Here is a 16,879-nt window from a genome sequence, read left to right as displayed (position 1 = left end):
AAAAAGTTATTCCTCGTCGTTTAAACGCGCGAGAAGCGCCACTCAGCTATCGAAAGCTTTTTTTATGTCCCTTTGTGGGCGTAATTGCTGAAGAGAGATGTTTGAATTTATTTTTAACGTCTGCCATGTATTTCAATCTGATTTCCTGTCATTTTTCTGCGAAGCTAGAAGAGGCAGTTTTCATGACCTCAATATTTGACAGCACTTACTTGTGCGAGCAAGTTTTTTCACAGATGAACCATGTCAAATGAAAAATTCGCTCTGCATTGCTGCCTCGTCCATCGCACCAAACATTGACAAACTTATTGGATAAAAGCGGTGTCATACTTGACATTGAAATATATATGCGTAGTAAAAACTTTTGACTTTACTGTATCTTCGTATTTTCATTGTCCTTATAATTTTGGTTTGCGGGTTTTGTTTGTTTTTCATTAATCTGCAGTAGGCGTAGTTAAGACTAGAACATAACCACCATGTCAAGTGGCCCGCGCGATCATTCGTGAACTAAATGTGGCCCTTCGGCCAAAAAGGTTGGACCATCCTGCACTAAAAAATGCGTTTCACTTACTTAACATCTTCTGAATAGTGTTTCATCTCTTAAAGATATTCTCATAGAATTCGGTTCCTAACTAAAAGAATGAAAAACCATTGTAAATTACATTCTAACATGGGTATTCTTCCTGATATTTTACATGATGCTTGTAGACCTTATTCATACGAAAACATTTAAGCTCAATTTTGATATGATTGCTTTTTTATACCTACTTTGTTGCTCCGAACTTTAACACTCGAACAACTTGACTACTGCAGTGACGTTTTATTGCCCCTATATAGACGTTACTTTGAGCCATTCACCATTTACATGTTTTAAGTAACCAATGCCATACACTCACATGAAAACTTTCTCTTATTATTTTAGTCATTAATCAAAGATGTCAAATTCGTTAATATCATAATTGATCAAGCAAGTAATTTGTCTGAATTTATATCTAGGTATATTTAATTAATGCTTATATCATCCCAACCGCTTGCCAACTAAATTATTCTTCTATTGAAAGTTATTGATGGTTTCGGACAAACCTACAATATCACATCCTAGATGTCTTATCACATCTAAAGCCCTCGTCTTTCACGTTATAAATGTTGGGTGGTACTGGTAATTCAATTTTTGGGAGCACGTATTTGGAGCTTTTCAGTTTGTGAAAATCAGGGGGTGGCAACATTTAGCTAATTGTAGGCCAAAAATAGAATCTACAACGCGGACAGAAATGATTTTCCTCAGAGAAACCCTTTCCATTTGGCATTGATAAAATGTTGCTACTCGACATATCGTCTCAATTATATTTTAACATACGAACCAACTAACTAGGGGTGTGTGGCTTATCTAGGGTGTGGCAAGCATGACTCGTGCCATAGTCACTGTTTGGGCAGGGGCGCAAAAGAGCGGGAAGTTTTTATCGTAAAAGGTTTTAATAGAATAATTTCGAATTGGAAATAACTGAAACTCGAATTTCTACACAAATAATAACGTACATGTATCTCTTTTAAATAACAGTCACTATAAATTGTCAACTAACTATCAAGAGAGGCGCATTTTATACTTTGCTATGGGCGCCATAGATTCGCCCTTGCTAGGAGTAGAAAAGTTGCATTTTTTATCGAATATGTTCAACGAATACGGAATAGTTCTAATCTACAATCGACCGGGACGTGGCGGGTCGATGATAGATCCAGAAATTAAACTTAATTTTAAAGTAACTCATAGCATATCGTGAGGTATCTGTGGATGCTTGCATAGGGTCTTGTTCGAAGCGACAAGTATTGAATAAGCATCATATGAAAAAAAATCGTCTGATTTTGTTATAATCGCTGTATGTTTGGTCAGCGTGATTTTTCCTGCTGTCCACACCATAACGTCGGTAGAATATCTTTCTGCCAATTACTTTTTTTTTCCTCAATAATGTAGCATATTAAATATTGTCTAGAATAAAAATTTATCTAGGTTATTATATGGCTGTAGTGGTGAAAGGTTAATGCGACAAACAGCATGTTCCATCATTTATTTGTCGTTTCGCTAATTTCTTACGTCGCCTAGACATGTGATTCCTAACAACGGATGAAAAAGCTTCACGTTGCGGTCTCCTCCACCCTCTTTGTTTCTTTATTATAATCACACTTTTTTCTTGCCACGTCAAAATTTGTCTGCGCTCAATCGGTCTTTTCAAAGTTGACGCCGTCAGGTGAGCACTGATTTCATGTTTGTGAATTTTTAGGTTTAATGGTTTATGTGCATACATGTGTCGCTAATTTTTTCATAATCCAAGGCTTGTATCTTTAGCCATTTTTCATAGCTGCACTAATGCAGTTAAACTAAGCTTTGGCCTACAATTATTGATTCAAATGTCTACAAAGTGGAGTTGAGATTACAAGATCTGAAATTGGTGAGATAATCTAAATCGGCAATGATTATTAGAGATAATTTCATGCTTTCAGTTAGTTAGCCCATAGCGTAATACTAAAGGATTCCTAGTGTGTAATTATTGAATCAAAGACGACGGCGTAAACAAATGGAGGCGATCGAGAACAATGAAATGTTCAAGTTAGAACAAGTAAGAAACCTAAAACCGTATTCAAATTTACGCTTTGGATATATTCCATATATACGAATTGCCCTATTCTTGCTTTTAGCTTGTGTTAGCTTTTATTCAACCTATATAGTGCATCTTAGCCATGTTACATATTTCAGATCGTGTTTATGCAAACTGACTGAGGGTAAACAAGCTGCGAATGTTGACATCGGAAACTGCTTGAGTGGAACATAAACTACGGTTAAACAAATATTCGTTAAATTATGGATTACAGTTAGGCCATAATATAGCACTAGATTGAATTGAAAATATACTTGTGTCGAATCAGAGACCCCTGGGAAGATATGCCTGTGCAATGATGTTTGTACCATTTCATAAATAAGATCTACATCATTGATGAATTAAAATCTCAACAGAGATGCAGTTGTGTTGGGATGTTCCGGATATAGTACAGGTGATATTATTTGCTTAATATTTTTTTAAATTGTTTCAATGGTCACTTCTTTGGTTGTTTATATCCAAACCTTTTTTTGTCATGTCAAGAATTTACGTGGGCCCAAGTAGCGTTCTCACAGTTATACTAATGCAGTTAAACCTAGGTTTAACCTACAATTGTTGATTCTGTAACGCAGAAAGTTGTGTTGCTGCTGGTCTTCTATCTGCGTACTTATCCGATAGTCCCGTCGACTACTTACGACTTTCTATTAGACTTCTAGAATCTGGACTCCGATATAAAGCAATTATTAATCAGAAGGTATACGTGTTCTATTGGGAATCCTTGAATGGGACAGTTGCGGGTTGCCCCCTATATTTTCTATATTTTCTGCAGTTAGACTAATATTAGGCCCAAAATTATTGATCTGTGGTGGAATTGGATCACAAATTCTGGAATTGTTGGGCATCGGGATCTGCTGGAGGAAATGCGGTTGAATGAACATTTATCCAGTTTAAGTATATATGAAATATTAGATTGATATTAATGACAGCGCATCTGCAGTCCGGGTTAAAGTCGTTTCATTCTTTGTAACTTTCGTATTTTGTAAAACCAATAACCTTGTGTAAGATCTCTGTCAATCATTGCGAGTGTTTTTGTTAATGAAGGCAATAAGTAAGATAAAATTCTGTCTTACGCAATAAGTAGTTCACCCTTTGTAAGAAGTATGCCAGGTCCTATTTTTTTTTGTCTCGTATAACAATTAAAATTGCGAAGTTTTCCACTACTTTCGTATTTTGTAAAACCAATACCCTTGTAAGATTTCTGTCAACCATTGCGAGTGTTTTTGTTAATGAAGGCAATAAGTAATATAAAAATCTGTCTTACGCAATAAGTAATTCACCTCTTGTAAAGAAGTATGCCAGGTCCTATTTTTTTTTGTCTCGTATAGCAATCAAAATTGCGAAGTTTTCCACTACTGGGCTACCCTTCCAATTTTCTTTTGCACGTGCAGACAAAAGTGGATAGTAGACGGAATCTTCGGCATAGCTGGACATGGTAGCTACAAGTGAGTTTTTATCAACACAGTCATTAAATATAGCCCATGTGACGACTGATAGAGACGGGGTAATTACTTGTTATTGGTTTCAATAATATTGGAAATAAACTGTACATATTGTTATTCTATTATGTTGTTGTTGTTTTTTTTGTTCATGTTCATTTCCTTGTCACATCTTCTTTTTGTTTATATTTCAGAAATTTGAAATCGGTGATTGAATTTCTTCGAACGAAAAATGAAACGTTTTCATTTGGGAAGCAGAAGAAGTGACTTCCCGATACGTCTCAAATGTAAGAAAGTATGCAAGTAATTATATTTTTTGCAGTTCGAATCATGATTTATTTTTGAAACAAACTTTAAAATTCATTTTTTTTCAATAATACTTAACGGGCATAATCAGAATCCGGTGTTTGTGTTACCGAAATCGTAGTGTGCAATTAGTCCTGTATTTAGTGGAAGCTGAAAACTGTTTATGAAATTTATGTAGTATTTCCGCTGCGTCTTAGACAAAAACAAGTATGGATTCAACAATTTAATTAAAGAAAATTGAAATTACCTTCAAAAATTTTTAACGTACAGTGTTTTCTACAGTGGTTTTATTTTGGTTCAGAAATTGGCAATCAGTGCTTGAAAGTATTGAATGTAAGGGGAAAACATGTGGAGCAAGGTACGGCATTCCGGCGTGTCTCAAGCAAGGTAGGTTAACATTTTATCATACCCTCTTTTGAATTTATTTCCCTTAACGTTCCGAAACGAGGAGAATTTTGCTCAGTATTTGCTGAAATACAGCTACTAATATTCTGTATTTCTTTATTATTAATATTACTATAATGGATATTTATACCACACTTATAATACACACACCACGATAAAGGTTGGAACACTGCTCTAAAATTACTCTTACTCTTTGCAAGTGACCGTGTTTCATAAAGTGAATTCAATTCACACTGAAATTAATTGCTATCATTTATTCCAAGCCGAAACATTCTATCTGTACCGGCATAGGTACTCATGTGTTAAGTGAAATAAAAATGAATGCAAAATAATATTGGCGGAGGTCATTTCGCTTTAGCTGAAATCATAAAGGCGTTTTTAATCGGGCTGAATTATTTCGGATTCGATAGTTCCGTAACTTGTATTTTATCATGCAGGTTATGTCATGATTACGAGGATAAGCGAATAAAGTGAAAGCGAATCTCACGAAGCGAGAGTTTGTTGGAGTAAGTATAGATATATTTGTCTTTACATATTTATCACAGTGGAGAGGAAATTCGTAAGACGGCTTGATTACGTGGACATCACGGCTTCTCGTCCGGTGATCGTCCATATCGTGTCAAAATAAGTTCTTTGCCAGCGCTGCTTCCTCTCGCTACTCGTTTTGTTTTTCTTGGTGGATTGAATCAAATTTTCGACGTTAAAATTTCTTGATTGCTGCTAATTTACCCTATTCACCCCCAGGGGCTAATTTTATCCTATAGACTGAGAACCCCAGTTTTTACCCACAAGATGGATTAGAGAAATTGAATTGCAAATCAATAGTTACTCATTACCCAAGCATATAATATTCTTCAAACGAAACTCTATAGCAGTGGTTCTCAAACATTTTAAGCCGCGCCCCTTTTTAGAATTTGTCAAGTTTTGCGCCCCACCTCAAAAATAACTTGCTAACAAGCTACAAATAACGGATAGTTAAACGAAAGTATGCTTTATTCAAGAATACATGTTAAAATACGCGAAGGAAAGTGAATATCCAAAATAAAGAAATATATCCAAAATAAGGCGGGCAAGATCAATCTAACAAATATTTATATTTCTAATTAGCTAAACGCAATCTAAAAAATTGTCTACGCCCCCCTTGTGCCACTGCTGTTATCGCCACTGCTGTTTACGATCAGCAACTATTCCTATTGAAGACCGATATCTAACGTTATTTTATCATGCAGATTCTGTCCGGATTGCGGAACAAGTGGATCGAGGCGACAACGGATCTCACAAATCATCTGTCTGTTCAAATCAGGTATTTTTATAATTACGCATTGTTTCAGCTAAAATATTTAATAATATTGTTTTATAGTCTTTTATAGCTGTGATGTCGTTTCATTTAATTAGCAGTCTTGTGTACTTGAAAGTGTTAATTAAGGCGCATTTGTCATTGTTGGGCGAAGTCTTAAAACCCAATAGTTCATTACCACTTCACAAGTTATTCCGTTTAGAGAGTTCTGGTAATATTGGTGAGCTAATTTTCCAGTTGCGAAAACGCACTTCTTTGCCTCTCATTGCTGTTTTTTCCTCAATACACCACGGAAATAACTATAGTTACTGTTGCTATTTGCGGCATTAGGTACACAAACTTGCAGAAGAATTTACTAAGTTGCCGGCCTGGAGTATGAAACTGTTAAACATGAAGTGGACATCAGATCGTTTTGTTATTATGTTATTGTTATTACTGGGAATCTTTTTCTTGTTTATGTGATGAAAAAAATCGCCTTTCTCTATTAACTAAAACATTCAAAATTAAATATTGCGCACCCTGTCTATTGTGACAGATTGCATACTCTTACTACTTCGTTTTGGTTTTCGTGTCCATATATTGGAGCATCACTATCGTGATGGATCAAGTTGAAAGCTTAGTTTCGAATCTTATGATTTTTTGAGTTGAGTTGTGCATGTCGATGTTTAAATTTTTAGGATCTGTTTTCCATCGGTGGTGTGAAATGTAATCCATAATCGCCATGTGCTATGTTGAATCTGCATTAATATTTCAGCTGCGTTCTGGTTGGAAAGATCAAAGGACAGTCGACAACCGATCACGTACGTTGAAGACCATTGAAATAATTGTCGTACCATCTTGTTTATATAAACAGTGTATTTTAATTTTTTATATACCCATCTTTCTATCCGAGTTTGCCGGATATCAAAGCTTGCCCCAGTAGTGGCGTATCTGCATGAAATGGCACCCTAGTGGCGTATCCGCGTGAAATGGCGCCTATGAAAATGTTTAAAATGCGCCCTCTTGATCGATCGTTTACTGAAATTTTTAACTACGGTTTGTTATTTAGGTAGTTTTTATCAAAATGATGTTTCGCCCATTGTGCGCCCTCGTCCAAATGGCGCCCGTGGCAGGGGCAGTGGCCCTCTTGCTATACATGTATGCCACTGAGCCCAGGTATCACCAAGAAATTCACGATTCTTCATTTCGTGTCTGATCATAGCAGAAAAGCTTGATATCTCAATGTTGCTCGCTTATAAGCAATCCGTCCCTGCATTCCCATACCCTCTTCCAGCTGTTGACCCATGCCTATTTTACAAGTCCCAATTCAACCCCCGCCAATCACCAACCATAACCCCCAAAGGCGTCACTCAAAGTTTGCGTAAAACGTTTACTATAAATCTATTCGCTAGAGGTCGCTGCTGGGTGAGGAATTGAATGGTATTTCGCTTGTTCGAAAATTAGCGATATTTTTATATATACGTTTTGTTTTCATTTTATTTTATTCCATGGCCCGTATAGGGTAAATGTTTCCAATTAGGCTTTCAATACTTTTATTATCGCTTTGGAATCCTAGTTTGTCACGAAATAAATGTAGAACCAGTCGCGTAAGTCAAATCAGAAAACAGAAAAGAGTCTCATGTCAGGATTCCGTTGAAAAAATATGGCTCCAATAAAAAAAAAATTGAGAAATTTATCTCGACCAATGGCGGCAAGGAAAAAAACAAGATGGCGGCGATTCGAATTTTCGCTATGAACCGATTCGAATAATTCACTATTCGATTCGAACTGCCCAGCCCTACTCCCGCGGCGCACGGCTGCATTAGCAGCTGCAGTGATTGATTCGCAACACAAAAAAAAATCTAATTGACTCGTGATAAGTATGATCTGGTACTGAATAACAGCGCAACACAGATGTTGTATTTGATTTGGGACAAGTATGATACTGTACAGATTTGATAAACAATAACAAAGTTTTATTCGGCTGGTGTCAAGTAAAATATATTTCAATGTACAGTAAAACGAAACAATAACAATATAAAAAAAACACCGATAACAACAAACCAAAATACATACACCGAGCAGAAAACTTCAGAAAAAAAAAAAATAATGAAAAAAACAATATTTACAGAATATAACACTCACTCTCTAACGCCAATATTCTAGTTTGGTATGCCAATCAGCAAAACAAGTTTTGTTTGCAAGTACACAAAGGTGTACATCACACTCGGCGCATTTCACTCTGCTTCGTAAAACATTTTTCTTCAGAATGTCTTGATGCCAAATTACTTTTTTTCGAACACACTGGGCACACACCCTGTCTTCCATCAAACGATGGAAGGTGGCGCCCAACGTTTTGCAGTCTAAGAACGGTGCCTGACCCCGACACCCGCCGAGAAGACCTGTGACCCCCAATCAGGCCAGTTACAATTGCCATCCGGAACGTAAATCCGTCCAAGTGCTTGCCTTCGATGTTGTCGGCCAGCACTCTTGCATTGTGGAGTGCCACTTCAATAATGTAAGAAAATACGCGCCGATACCATACTTTAGAACGTCTCGTCAAATTATAATATTTTCTCATTTGGTCGGAAAGATCCACACCCCCTATGTGAGAGTTGTAATCTCTGAGTACAGGGGGCATGGAATTTCCGAAGTCTGATGTAGAACGGCCTCCTTTTCGCTTGGCGGTTTTTGAGCCAGAATAGTCGCTGGTATATTCAGGGTTATGGATGGTTGTTAGAAAACAAACGGCCCTGTTATCGACCCATGACTGGGCTAGCAAGTCCCCAGCCATTCGCCAATCGGTCGCACCCCTCTGCAAACTTCGAATTGATTTTATCATAAGTTCCTTCGGAAATCCAATGCGATTAGCGCGGAATGTTCCGCATGCATATATCCCCTTAGATAATAGGTATGAAAAAAGTTCAGGGCTTGTGTAAAAATTGTCGACATAAAGGTGGTGATTCATGTCGACAAATTGTTCCATCAGATATTTCACCACTCTTGAGGATAATCCCTCCTCTGGATTTGAGGTAGGGTCTTTTCCCGTATAAAATTGGAGCCGGAAAACATATCCAGTCGACGATTCCGCAAGTACCCATACCTTGATCCCATATCGTGCCCGCTTTGTCCTGATAAATTGACGGAAACTTATTCTTCCTTTGAATGGGATCAAGGTTTCGTCGATGGATATTTCCCGGCCAATACTATAAGCATTTTCAAATAGTGGTAAAATTATCGATAAAAATTAGCGAATCTTGAACATTTTGTCCTTATTTGGATTGTCTGCAGCGAGTGCGTCACTTTCATCGCAAAGATGTAAGTATCTCATAATATCTCTGAAGCGCTGCCTTGGCATTATTTCGTTGAAGCATGGAGTGTCAAGGAGCCAGTTCTTCTTCTGCCAATATAAATCCACAACGGGAAGACTAATGATTCCCATCAGTATGATTAGACCGAGGAAACAATGGAATTCCGGCGTAGTAACGGAGTCCCATTGCTTGCACTCGGTGCCGGTCGTGGCAGCCGCCGCTGTAAAAAAAATCATAAAATTACTAAACAGCTTTAGATATCCTAGTAACTTCTTATAATGATTTGATAAAAAATAAACAAATCTTAATCTTATTCTAAATCAAATAATAAAACGAAGATTACGGAAACTAACCTTGGAGTTTTCTGATGGCGTTGGGGTTTGTCATTTCCACTATAAATCCAATTACAGTGGAATTGAAAAATTGATGAAAGAACGTTACGGGACTCGACGATTGGTTCAAGTGGCGATTGCGCACCTGTCGTTGAACCCCGAAAGGTCGAATTGTCCTCGCTGTGAAGGACTTTGTCCAGTTGTATCTTGGGCGTCACGCGCTCTGGGTGTCGAGCGACGTGCCCTTTTCTCGCCCCAGCCCTGGTAGCACGCCCGCCTCGTCTCCGAGGCGGAGCAGTAGACGTTGAAGGTTCGTCATCTGTAGAAATAAAATATCATACAATATTACCGATACGTTATCAATTTATCTTATCTTATTGGAAAATACATTAAATAAATTAGTACCAACCTTCTGAAACTTCGTCAGCTTGAGTATCTAAAATATCCTCTTCCTCGGAAAAATCAGACACTCCCATACTGTCGTTATCATCCGATGCATCTTCGGGAACAAATGCGTCGTTCTCTAGATGCCACAAAACATCCACATCCAAAACTCGCGATTGACGTCCAGCCATAATAACAATATAGTAATATATATTTCGCATATGTCGATCGTCAAAAATGATATGAATCGAGTCTCTCGAAACGGCTCTATTTATAGAACGGGGAATTCCAAAACGCTAACGCTTTTCTCTTGAAGCCCAACTAGGTCTGCCGTCTCTCTCATATTAACGGCCTCATATTAACAGTTCTTCCATGCGTGTCAGAGTTCTTCAATTTCTCGTTGTCACTCGGCATATTCCCCTCATCTCTGAAAATTGCTCGTGTAATTCCTCTCTTTAAATCTGGAAAAAAAAAAAAAAATCGTTTCAAATTATAGACCGATATCAATCCTTTCATCGATAGATAAAATTTTTGAACGCTTGATTTATAAAAGGCTTAGTAGTGTTTTTACAAAATACGATGTCATAAATAAATCTCAATTCGGCTTCCAAAACAGTCACTCTACATCTCATGCCATTTTAGATACTATATCATTTATCTATGATAAACTAGAAAAAAAAGAGTTTGTTAGTGCCACTTTTTTAGATTTAAAGAAAGCTTTTGACACAGTTAACCATGATATCCTGATCTACAAGTTGAGTCATTATGGTGTTAGAGGGCTTGCAAACAAACTCATTTCTAGTTACTTAAGCGGAAGGTTACAGTATGTTCAAGTGGGAACAAATTGTTCTCCAGTCTTACCAGTGACCCACGGGGTCCCACAAGGTAGCTGTTTGGGTCCATTTCTATTTTTAGTATTCATCAATGACATATCACATTCCTCTTCATTATTTTCCAAATTGTTTGCCGACGATACCACTCTCCTCGACAGCAACAAATCTCCAGCAGCCCTTCAAGTTAAAGTGAACACTGAAATTGCAAAAGTAGCTAATTGGATGAAGGCCAATAAACTTACAATAAACATTGATAAATCAAAGACTAGTTAATATCACCACACAAAAATAAAGCTCAACATGGTTTAGTAGTCCAAATTGATGATGTAGAACTTGAAAATGCGATGCACAAATAGTAGGGAGTAGGGACAATGGTTTTTGTTTGAGTAGCATGCTGTTCAATTTATTTCCATTGTTGCTACCTATCACCAAACCACACTTTTTCTACTGCTCATCCCAGGATACCATATAATTTTATTATTTTAATTTACATTGGAAAATCCATGACATGGTAAAATGGCTTCTCTTATCATTCCCTATCCCACTGCACCTTTATACCTTTCTAATCTTCTGGCTGAAATGCAACCATAATAGGTTTTGTGGAAATGCCTTTCATTTAAAAAATTTTTAAAACTCATCGTTTTTTGCTGGATCCAGAATTTCAAAAAAAACCTTACAATAGTGAGTAATTTGATACATAACTTTATCATATTTCACCAAAACCTGTAGGGTCACATTTTGGCCAGAACAGCCATAGACACTATCGCCCTTGAGTGGTGCATACCATATATGTACACACCCTTTAAACTTGACCATTCCCGCGTTTTATAGTATGTGGTATCATCACTCAATGGTGTTGTACATTCATCCAAATTCCCAATTTTTTTTATTACTATATTCATATGCAGTGTGTTTCATGTTGTGCTGTGTCTCTATTTATAGCTGTTGTTTTGTCTAACAAACTCCTTTGTACAAACAGTTTTGTACACTCCACCCTTATCCCTGTTACCACACCCACTCACCCTCCTTGCACAACTGCCTGTATAAAGGACCATATTGTACATATTTGATTAACTCTATTATAATTTATATATATCAAAAGGGGTGTATGCCGCACATTTGTGTTTTAGGCCAATATGGTCTTGTGCATACATCCCGACTTCAGTATTTATAATTACTTACTCTTTTATATTGCTTTTACAGGCGAATAAACATACATACATACATATCTTGGTATATATCTAGACAACAAAATGAGGTGGGATGTTCAAATTTCTAACCTGGCTGTTAAACTATCTAAATCAGTTGGGATATTATATAAACTTCGGCATTTTGTATCATTAACAACATTACGCATGATTTACTTCTCTTTAGTTCAGTCCCATATTCAGTATGGTATTGCTGCGTGGGGGTCGGCCGATAAAAATTTATTGCATCATATTGAAATTATGCAGAATCGAGCAATTCGCGCTATTTCCAACGTCGGTTTTCGCACCCATTTAACTCCTTTTTACTACAGTCTTCGTATAATTAAAATGGTCGATTTGCACAAAATAGAAATCTTAAAAATAATGCACCAACATCATAACAAAAAACTAACCCCTGTATTAACTAACTATTTTTTAAAACAGAGTGATGTTCACTCATATGGAACTCGTTCCTCTAGCAAGTGCTCGTATTTTGTGAACCGTTTTTCTACCAAACTAACTCAACACTCAATCAAGTTTATTGGGGTAAAGTTATGGAACTCACTCCCTGGCAGTATTCGGACCAGAAATTATAATTATTTTAAATATTCATTGAAAAACCAATACCTGGAGGCTTATAGTTTCCAGTAGCTTGACTCTTATCTGTGAAGTGTCTAGCATAGCTTCCAATATAGATTGCCTCCTGCATCGACCCATGTTATTCTACAGCCCAGCTGTATCCATTCTAATTCCCATACGCATATCTCGTGAATATTTCATTGTCTATTTTTGGGTCTGGTGAAGTACACGCCGTCAAGTACTTCTACCGGGCGTAGCATAACGATACAATATTCCTAACCCTCACCTGAGTACGTCACCCAAAAATTACATCACTGCGACGTCACAATCGCGACATAGAGCTTGCTAAATTATAACTACAATCGTCCTAAATGGCATCTGTGCCGACTATAATGAACTCACTAACCCCAGCGATCTCTCTCTTATCGTTATCGTTACGGCGAGAAAACGAGAGAAGTAGCTTGCGCAATTTCGGATGATTGTCTGCGCGACCACACGTTTACTTTGGAGGGTCTTATTACGTCACTGCGACTACGCAGTGATGTAATTTTTGGATGACGTAGTCAGGTGAGGGTTAGGAATGACATATGCAAAAATTGTTGAGCCAGGCCAATTAGAAGTGCTTGCGGCGTGTACTTCACGAGACCCCTATTTTTTTCTTCACTTGTCATGTCCCACTTTTCACTTGTAATTTGCATACTGCATAACGGTACTCCATTTTTGTGCCGGTGAAGTCGTCTACTTTAGTGAAAACTTATTTCTAGGTACGGCAACTACTCCGTTGCTTGCCACCCACCACTGTGAAGTGACTCTCACGGTGACCTTTGTGTGCAACCAAGCGAAAAGTTCAAATATCATATCAGAATCGGAGGCGGGACTAAATTTCCATACGCAATTAGGAAGCGAATGAATATAAAAATACGAAAATAAAGTTATATACGTTATTTCTGTAAATTGGAACAATAAGTGCGTGCCAGAAAAATGTAAAGTGCGAATCATCAAACAACAGCTTATGAATATGAGTTTTAAACAAAAAAAATGCAGCACGAGTAATTACTTTAAAAGTAAATATCGTAAAACATAAACTTTTCAAACATTAGTCACATGTCTTTCCGCCCAAGAGGGGCGAGATTTTATTGATTGATATAAAAAAAAATTCATACACTCTACACAATACAATTTGAGTCGATGGGTACAAAATTTTAAAATTATGTGTAATCCATTGCTGAAAAAAGCCTATTTCGCCTATATCGTCATAGGTGAAAAATCGTAAATTTGCGCACTTTTCAAACATTACTCACATGTCTTCCCGCCCAAGAGGGGCGAGATTTTATTGATTGATATAAAAAAGATTCATACACTCTACACAACACAATTTGAGTCGATGGGTACAAAATTTTAAAATTATGTGTAATCCATTGCTGAAAAAAGCCTATTTCGCCTATATCGTCATAGGTGAAAAATCGTAAATTAATGCACTTTTCAAACATTACTCACATGTCTTTCCGCCCAAGAGGGGCGAGATTTTATTGATTGATATAAAAAAGATTCATACACTCTACACAATACAATTTGAGTCGATGGGTACAAAATTTTAAAATTATGTGTAATCCATTGCTGAAAAAAGCCTATTTTGCCTATATCGTCATAGGTGAAAAATCGTAAATTTATGCACTTTTCAAACATTACTCACATGTCTTTCCGCCCAAGAGGGGCGAGATTTTATTGATTGATATAAAAAAGATTCATACACTCTACACAATACAATTTGAGTCGATGGGTACAAAATTTTAAAATTATGTGTAATCCATTGCTGAAAAAAGCCTATTTCGCCTATATCGTCATAGGGGAAAAATCGTAAATTTATGCACTTTTCAAACATTACTCACATGTCTTTCCGCCCAAGAGGGGCGAGATTTTATTGATTGATATAAAAAAGATTCATACACTCTACACAATACAATTTGAGTCGATGGGTACAAAATTTTAAAATATGTGTAATCCATTGCTGAAAAAATCCTATTTCGCCTATATCGTCATAGGTGAAAAATCGTAAATTTATGCACTTTTCAAACATTACTCACATGTCTTTCCGCCCAAGAGGGGCGAGATTTTATTAATTGATATAAAAAAGATTCATACACTCTACACAATACAATTTGAGTCGATGGGTACAAAATTTTAAAATTATGTGTAATCCATTGCTGAAAAAAGCCTATTTCGCCTATATCGTCATAGGTGAAAAATCGTAAATTTATGCACTTTTCAAACATTACTCACATGTCTTTCCGCCCAAGAGGGGCGGGATTTTATTGATTGATATAAAAAAGATTCATACACTCTACACAATACAATTTGAGTCGATGGGTACAAAATTTTAAAATTATGTGTAATCCATTGCTGAAAAAAGCCTATTTCGCCTATATCGTCATAGGTGAAAAATCGTAAATTTATGCACTTTTCAAACATTACTCACATGTCTTTCCGCCCAAGAGGGGCGAGATTTTATTGATTGATATAAAAAAGATTCATACACTCTACACAATACAATTTGAGTCGATGGGTACAAAATTTTAAAATTATGTGTAATCTATTGCTGAAAAAAGCCTATTTCGCCTATATCGTCATAGGTGAAAAATCGTAAATTTATGCACTTTTCAAACATTACTCACATGTCTTTCCGCCCAAGAGGGGCGAGATTTTGTTGATTGATATAAAAAAGATTCATACACTCTACACAATACAATTTGAGTCGATGTGTACAAAATTTTAAAATGATGTGTAATCCATTGCTGAAAAAAGCCTATTTCGCCTATATTTCCATTCCATTCCATTCCATCTTTCCGCCCAAGAGGGGCGAGATTTTATTGATTGATATAAAAAAGATTCATACACTCTACACAATACAATTTGAGTCGATGGGTACAAAATTTTAAAATTATGTATAATCCATTGCTGAAAAAAGCCTATTTCGCCTATATCGTCATAGGTGAAAAATCGTAAATTTATGCACTTTTCAAACATTACTCACATGTCTTTCCGCCCAAGAGGGGCGAGATTTTATTGATTGATATAAAAAAGATTCATACACTCTACACAATACAATTTGCGTCGATGGGTACAAAATTTTAAAATTATGTGTAATCCATTGCTGAAAAAAGCCTATTTCGCCTATATCGTCATAGGTGAAAAATCGTAAATTTATGCACTTTTCAAACATTACTCACATGTCTTTCCGCCCAAGAGGGGCGAGATTTTATTGATTGATATAAAAAAGATTCATACACTCTACACAATACAATTTGAGTCGATGGGTACAAAATTTTAAAATTATGTGTAATCTATTGCTGAAAAAAGCCTATTTCGCCTATATCGTCATAGGTGAAAAATCGTAAATTTATGCACTTTTCAAACATTACTCACATGTCTTTCCGCCCAAGAGGGGCGAGATTTTATTGATTGATATAAAAAAGATTCATACACTCTACACAATACAATTTGAGTCGATGGGTACAAAATTTTAAAATGATGTGTAATCCATTGCTGAAAAAAGCCTATTTCGCCTATATCGTCATAGGTGAAAAATCGTAAATTTATGCACTTTTCAAACATTACTCACATGTCTTTCCGCCCAAGAGGGGCGAGATTTTATTGATTGATATAAAAAAGATTCATACACTCTACACAATACAATTTGAGTCGATGGGTACAAAATTTTAAAATTATGTGTAATCTATTGCTGAAAAAAGCCTATTTCGCCTATATCGTCATAGGTGAAAAATCGTAAATTTATGCACTTTTCAAATATTACTCACATGTCTTTCCGCCCAAGAGGGGCGAGATTTTATTGATTGATATAAAAAAGATTCATACACTCTACACAATACAATTTGAGTCGATGGGTACAAAATTCTAAAATTATGTGTAATCCATTGCTGAAAAAAGCCTATTTCGCCTATATCGTCATAGGTGAAAAATCGTAAGTTTATGCACTTTTCAAACATTACTCACATGTCTTTCCGCCCAAGAGGGGCGAGATTTTATTGATTGATAAAAAAAAAAATTCATACACTCTACACAATACAATTTGAGTCGATGGGTACAAAATTTTAAAATTATGTATAATCCATTGCTGAAAAAAGCCTATTTCGCCTATATCGTCATAGGTGAAAAATCGTAAAT

At 36.4% G+C, this 16,879-nt stretch overlaps 1 protein-coding gene and 1 long non-coding RNA gene across 2 annotated transcripts; one reads left to right on the top strand and one right to left on the bottom strand.

Annotated features, from left to right (window-relative positions):
- The first annotated feature begins 2,263 nt into the window (after positions 1 to 2,263).
- Positions 2,264 to 7,135, top strand: LOC144419921 (uncharacterized). The gene is made up of 3 exons (XR_013474378.1): positions 2,264 to 3,533; positions 6,025 to 6,098; positions 6,847 to 7,135. It is a non-coding gene; the product is annotated as an uncharacterized LOC144419921 (long non-coding RNA).
- Positions 7,136 to 7,137: 2 nt separating this feature from the next.
- Positions 7,138 to 13,485, bottom strand: LOC120348164 (uncharacterized). The gene is made up of 5 exons (XM_078110150.1): positions 12,746 to 13,485; positions 10,960 to 11,127; positions 10,124 to 10,559; positions 9,736 to 10,033; positions 7,138 to 9,602 (listed from the first exon to the last, which is right to left on the bottom strand). Exons 3-5 carry the CDS (start codon positions 10,317 to 10,319, stop codon positions 9,500 to 9,502), a joined length of 597 nt encoding a protein of 198 aa, XP_077966276.1. The 5' UTR covers positions 10,320 to 10,559; positions 10,960 to 11,127; positions 12,746 to 13,485; the 3' UTR covers positions 7,138 to 9,499.
- Positions 13,486 to 16,879: the final 3,394 nt, after the last annotated feature.

This window comes from Styela clava, chromosome 2 (assembly GCF_964204865.1).
Source record: "Styela clava chromosome 2, kaStyClav1.hap1.2, whole genome shotgun sequence".
Lineage (NCBI taxonomy): Eukaryota > Metazoa > Chordata > Ascidiacea > Stolidobranchia > Styelidae > Styela > Styela clava.
This window is presented reverse-complemented; position numbering and strand designations above follow the sequence as displayed.

Excerpts from the sequence above, each read along its gene's own strand:
- LOC120348164 (XM_078110150.1), bottom strand. The coding sequence starts at position 10,319 with ATGCGAAATATATATTACTATATTGTTATTATGGCTGGACGTCAATCG. Across the intron at positions 10,034-10,123 it reads AGCTGACGAAGTTTCAGAAG|ATGACGAACCTTCAACGTCT; the intron begins GTTGGTACTAAT and ends TTATTTCTACAG. Across the intron at positions 9,603-9,735 it reads CGCCATCAGAAAACTCCAAG|CGGCGGCTGCCACGACCGGC; the intron begins GTTAGTTTCCGT and ends TTTTTTTTACAG.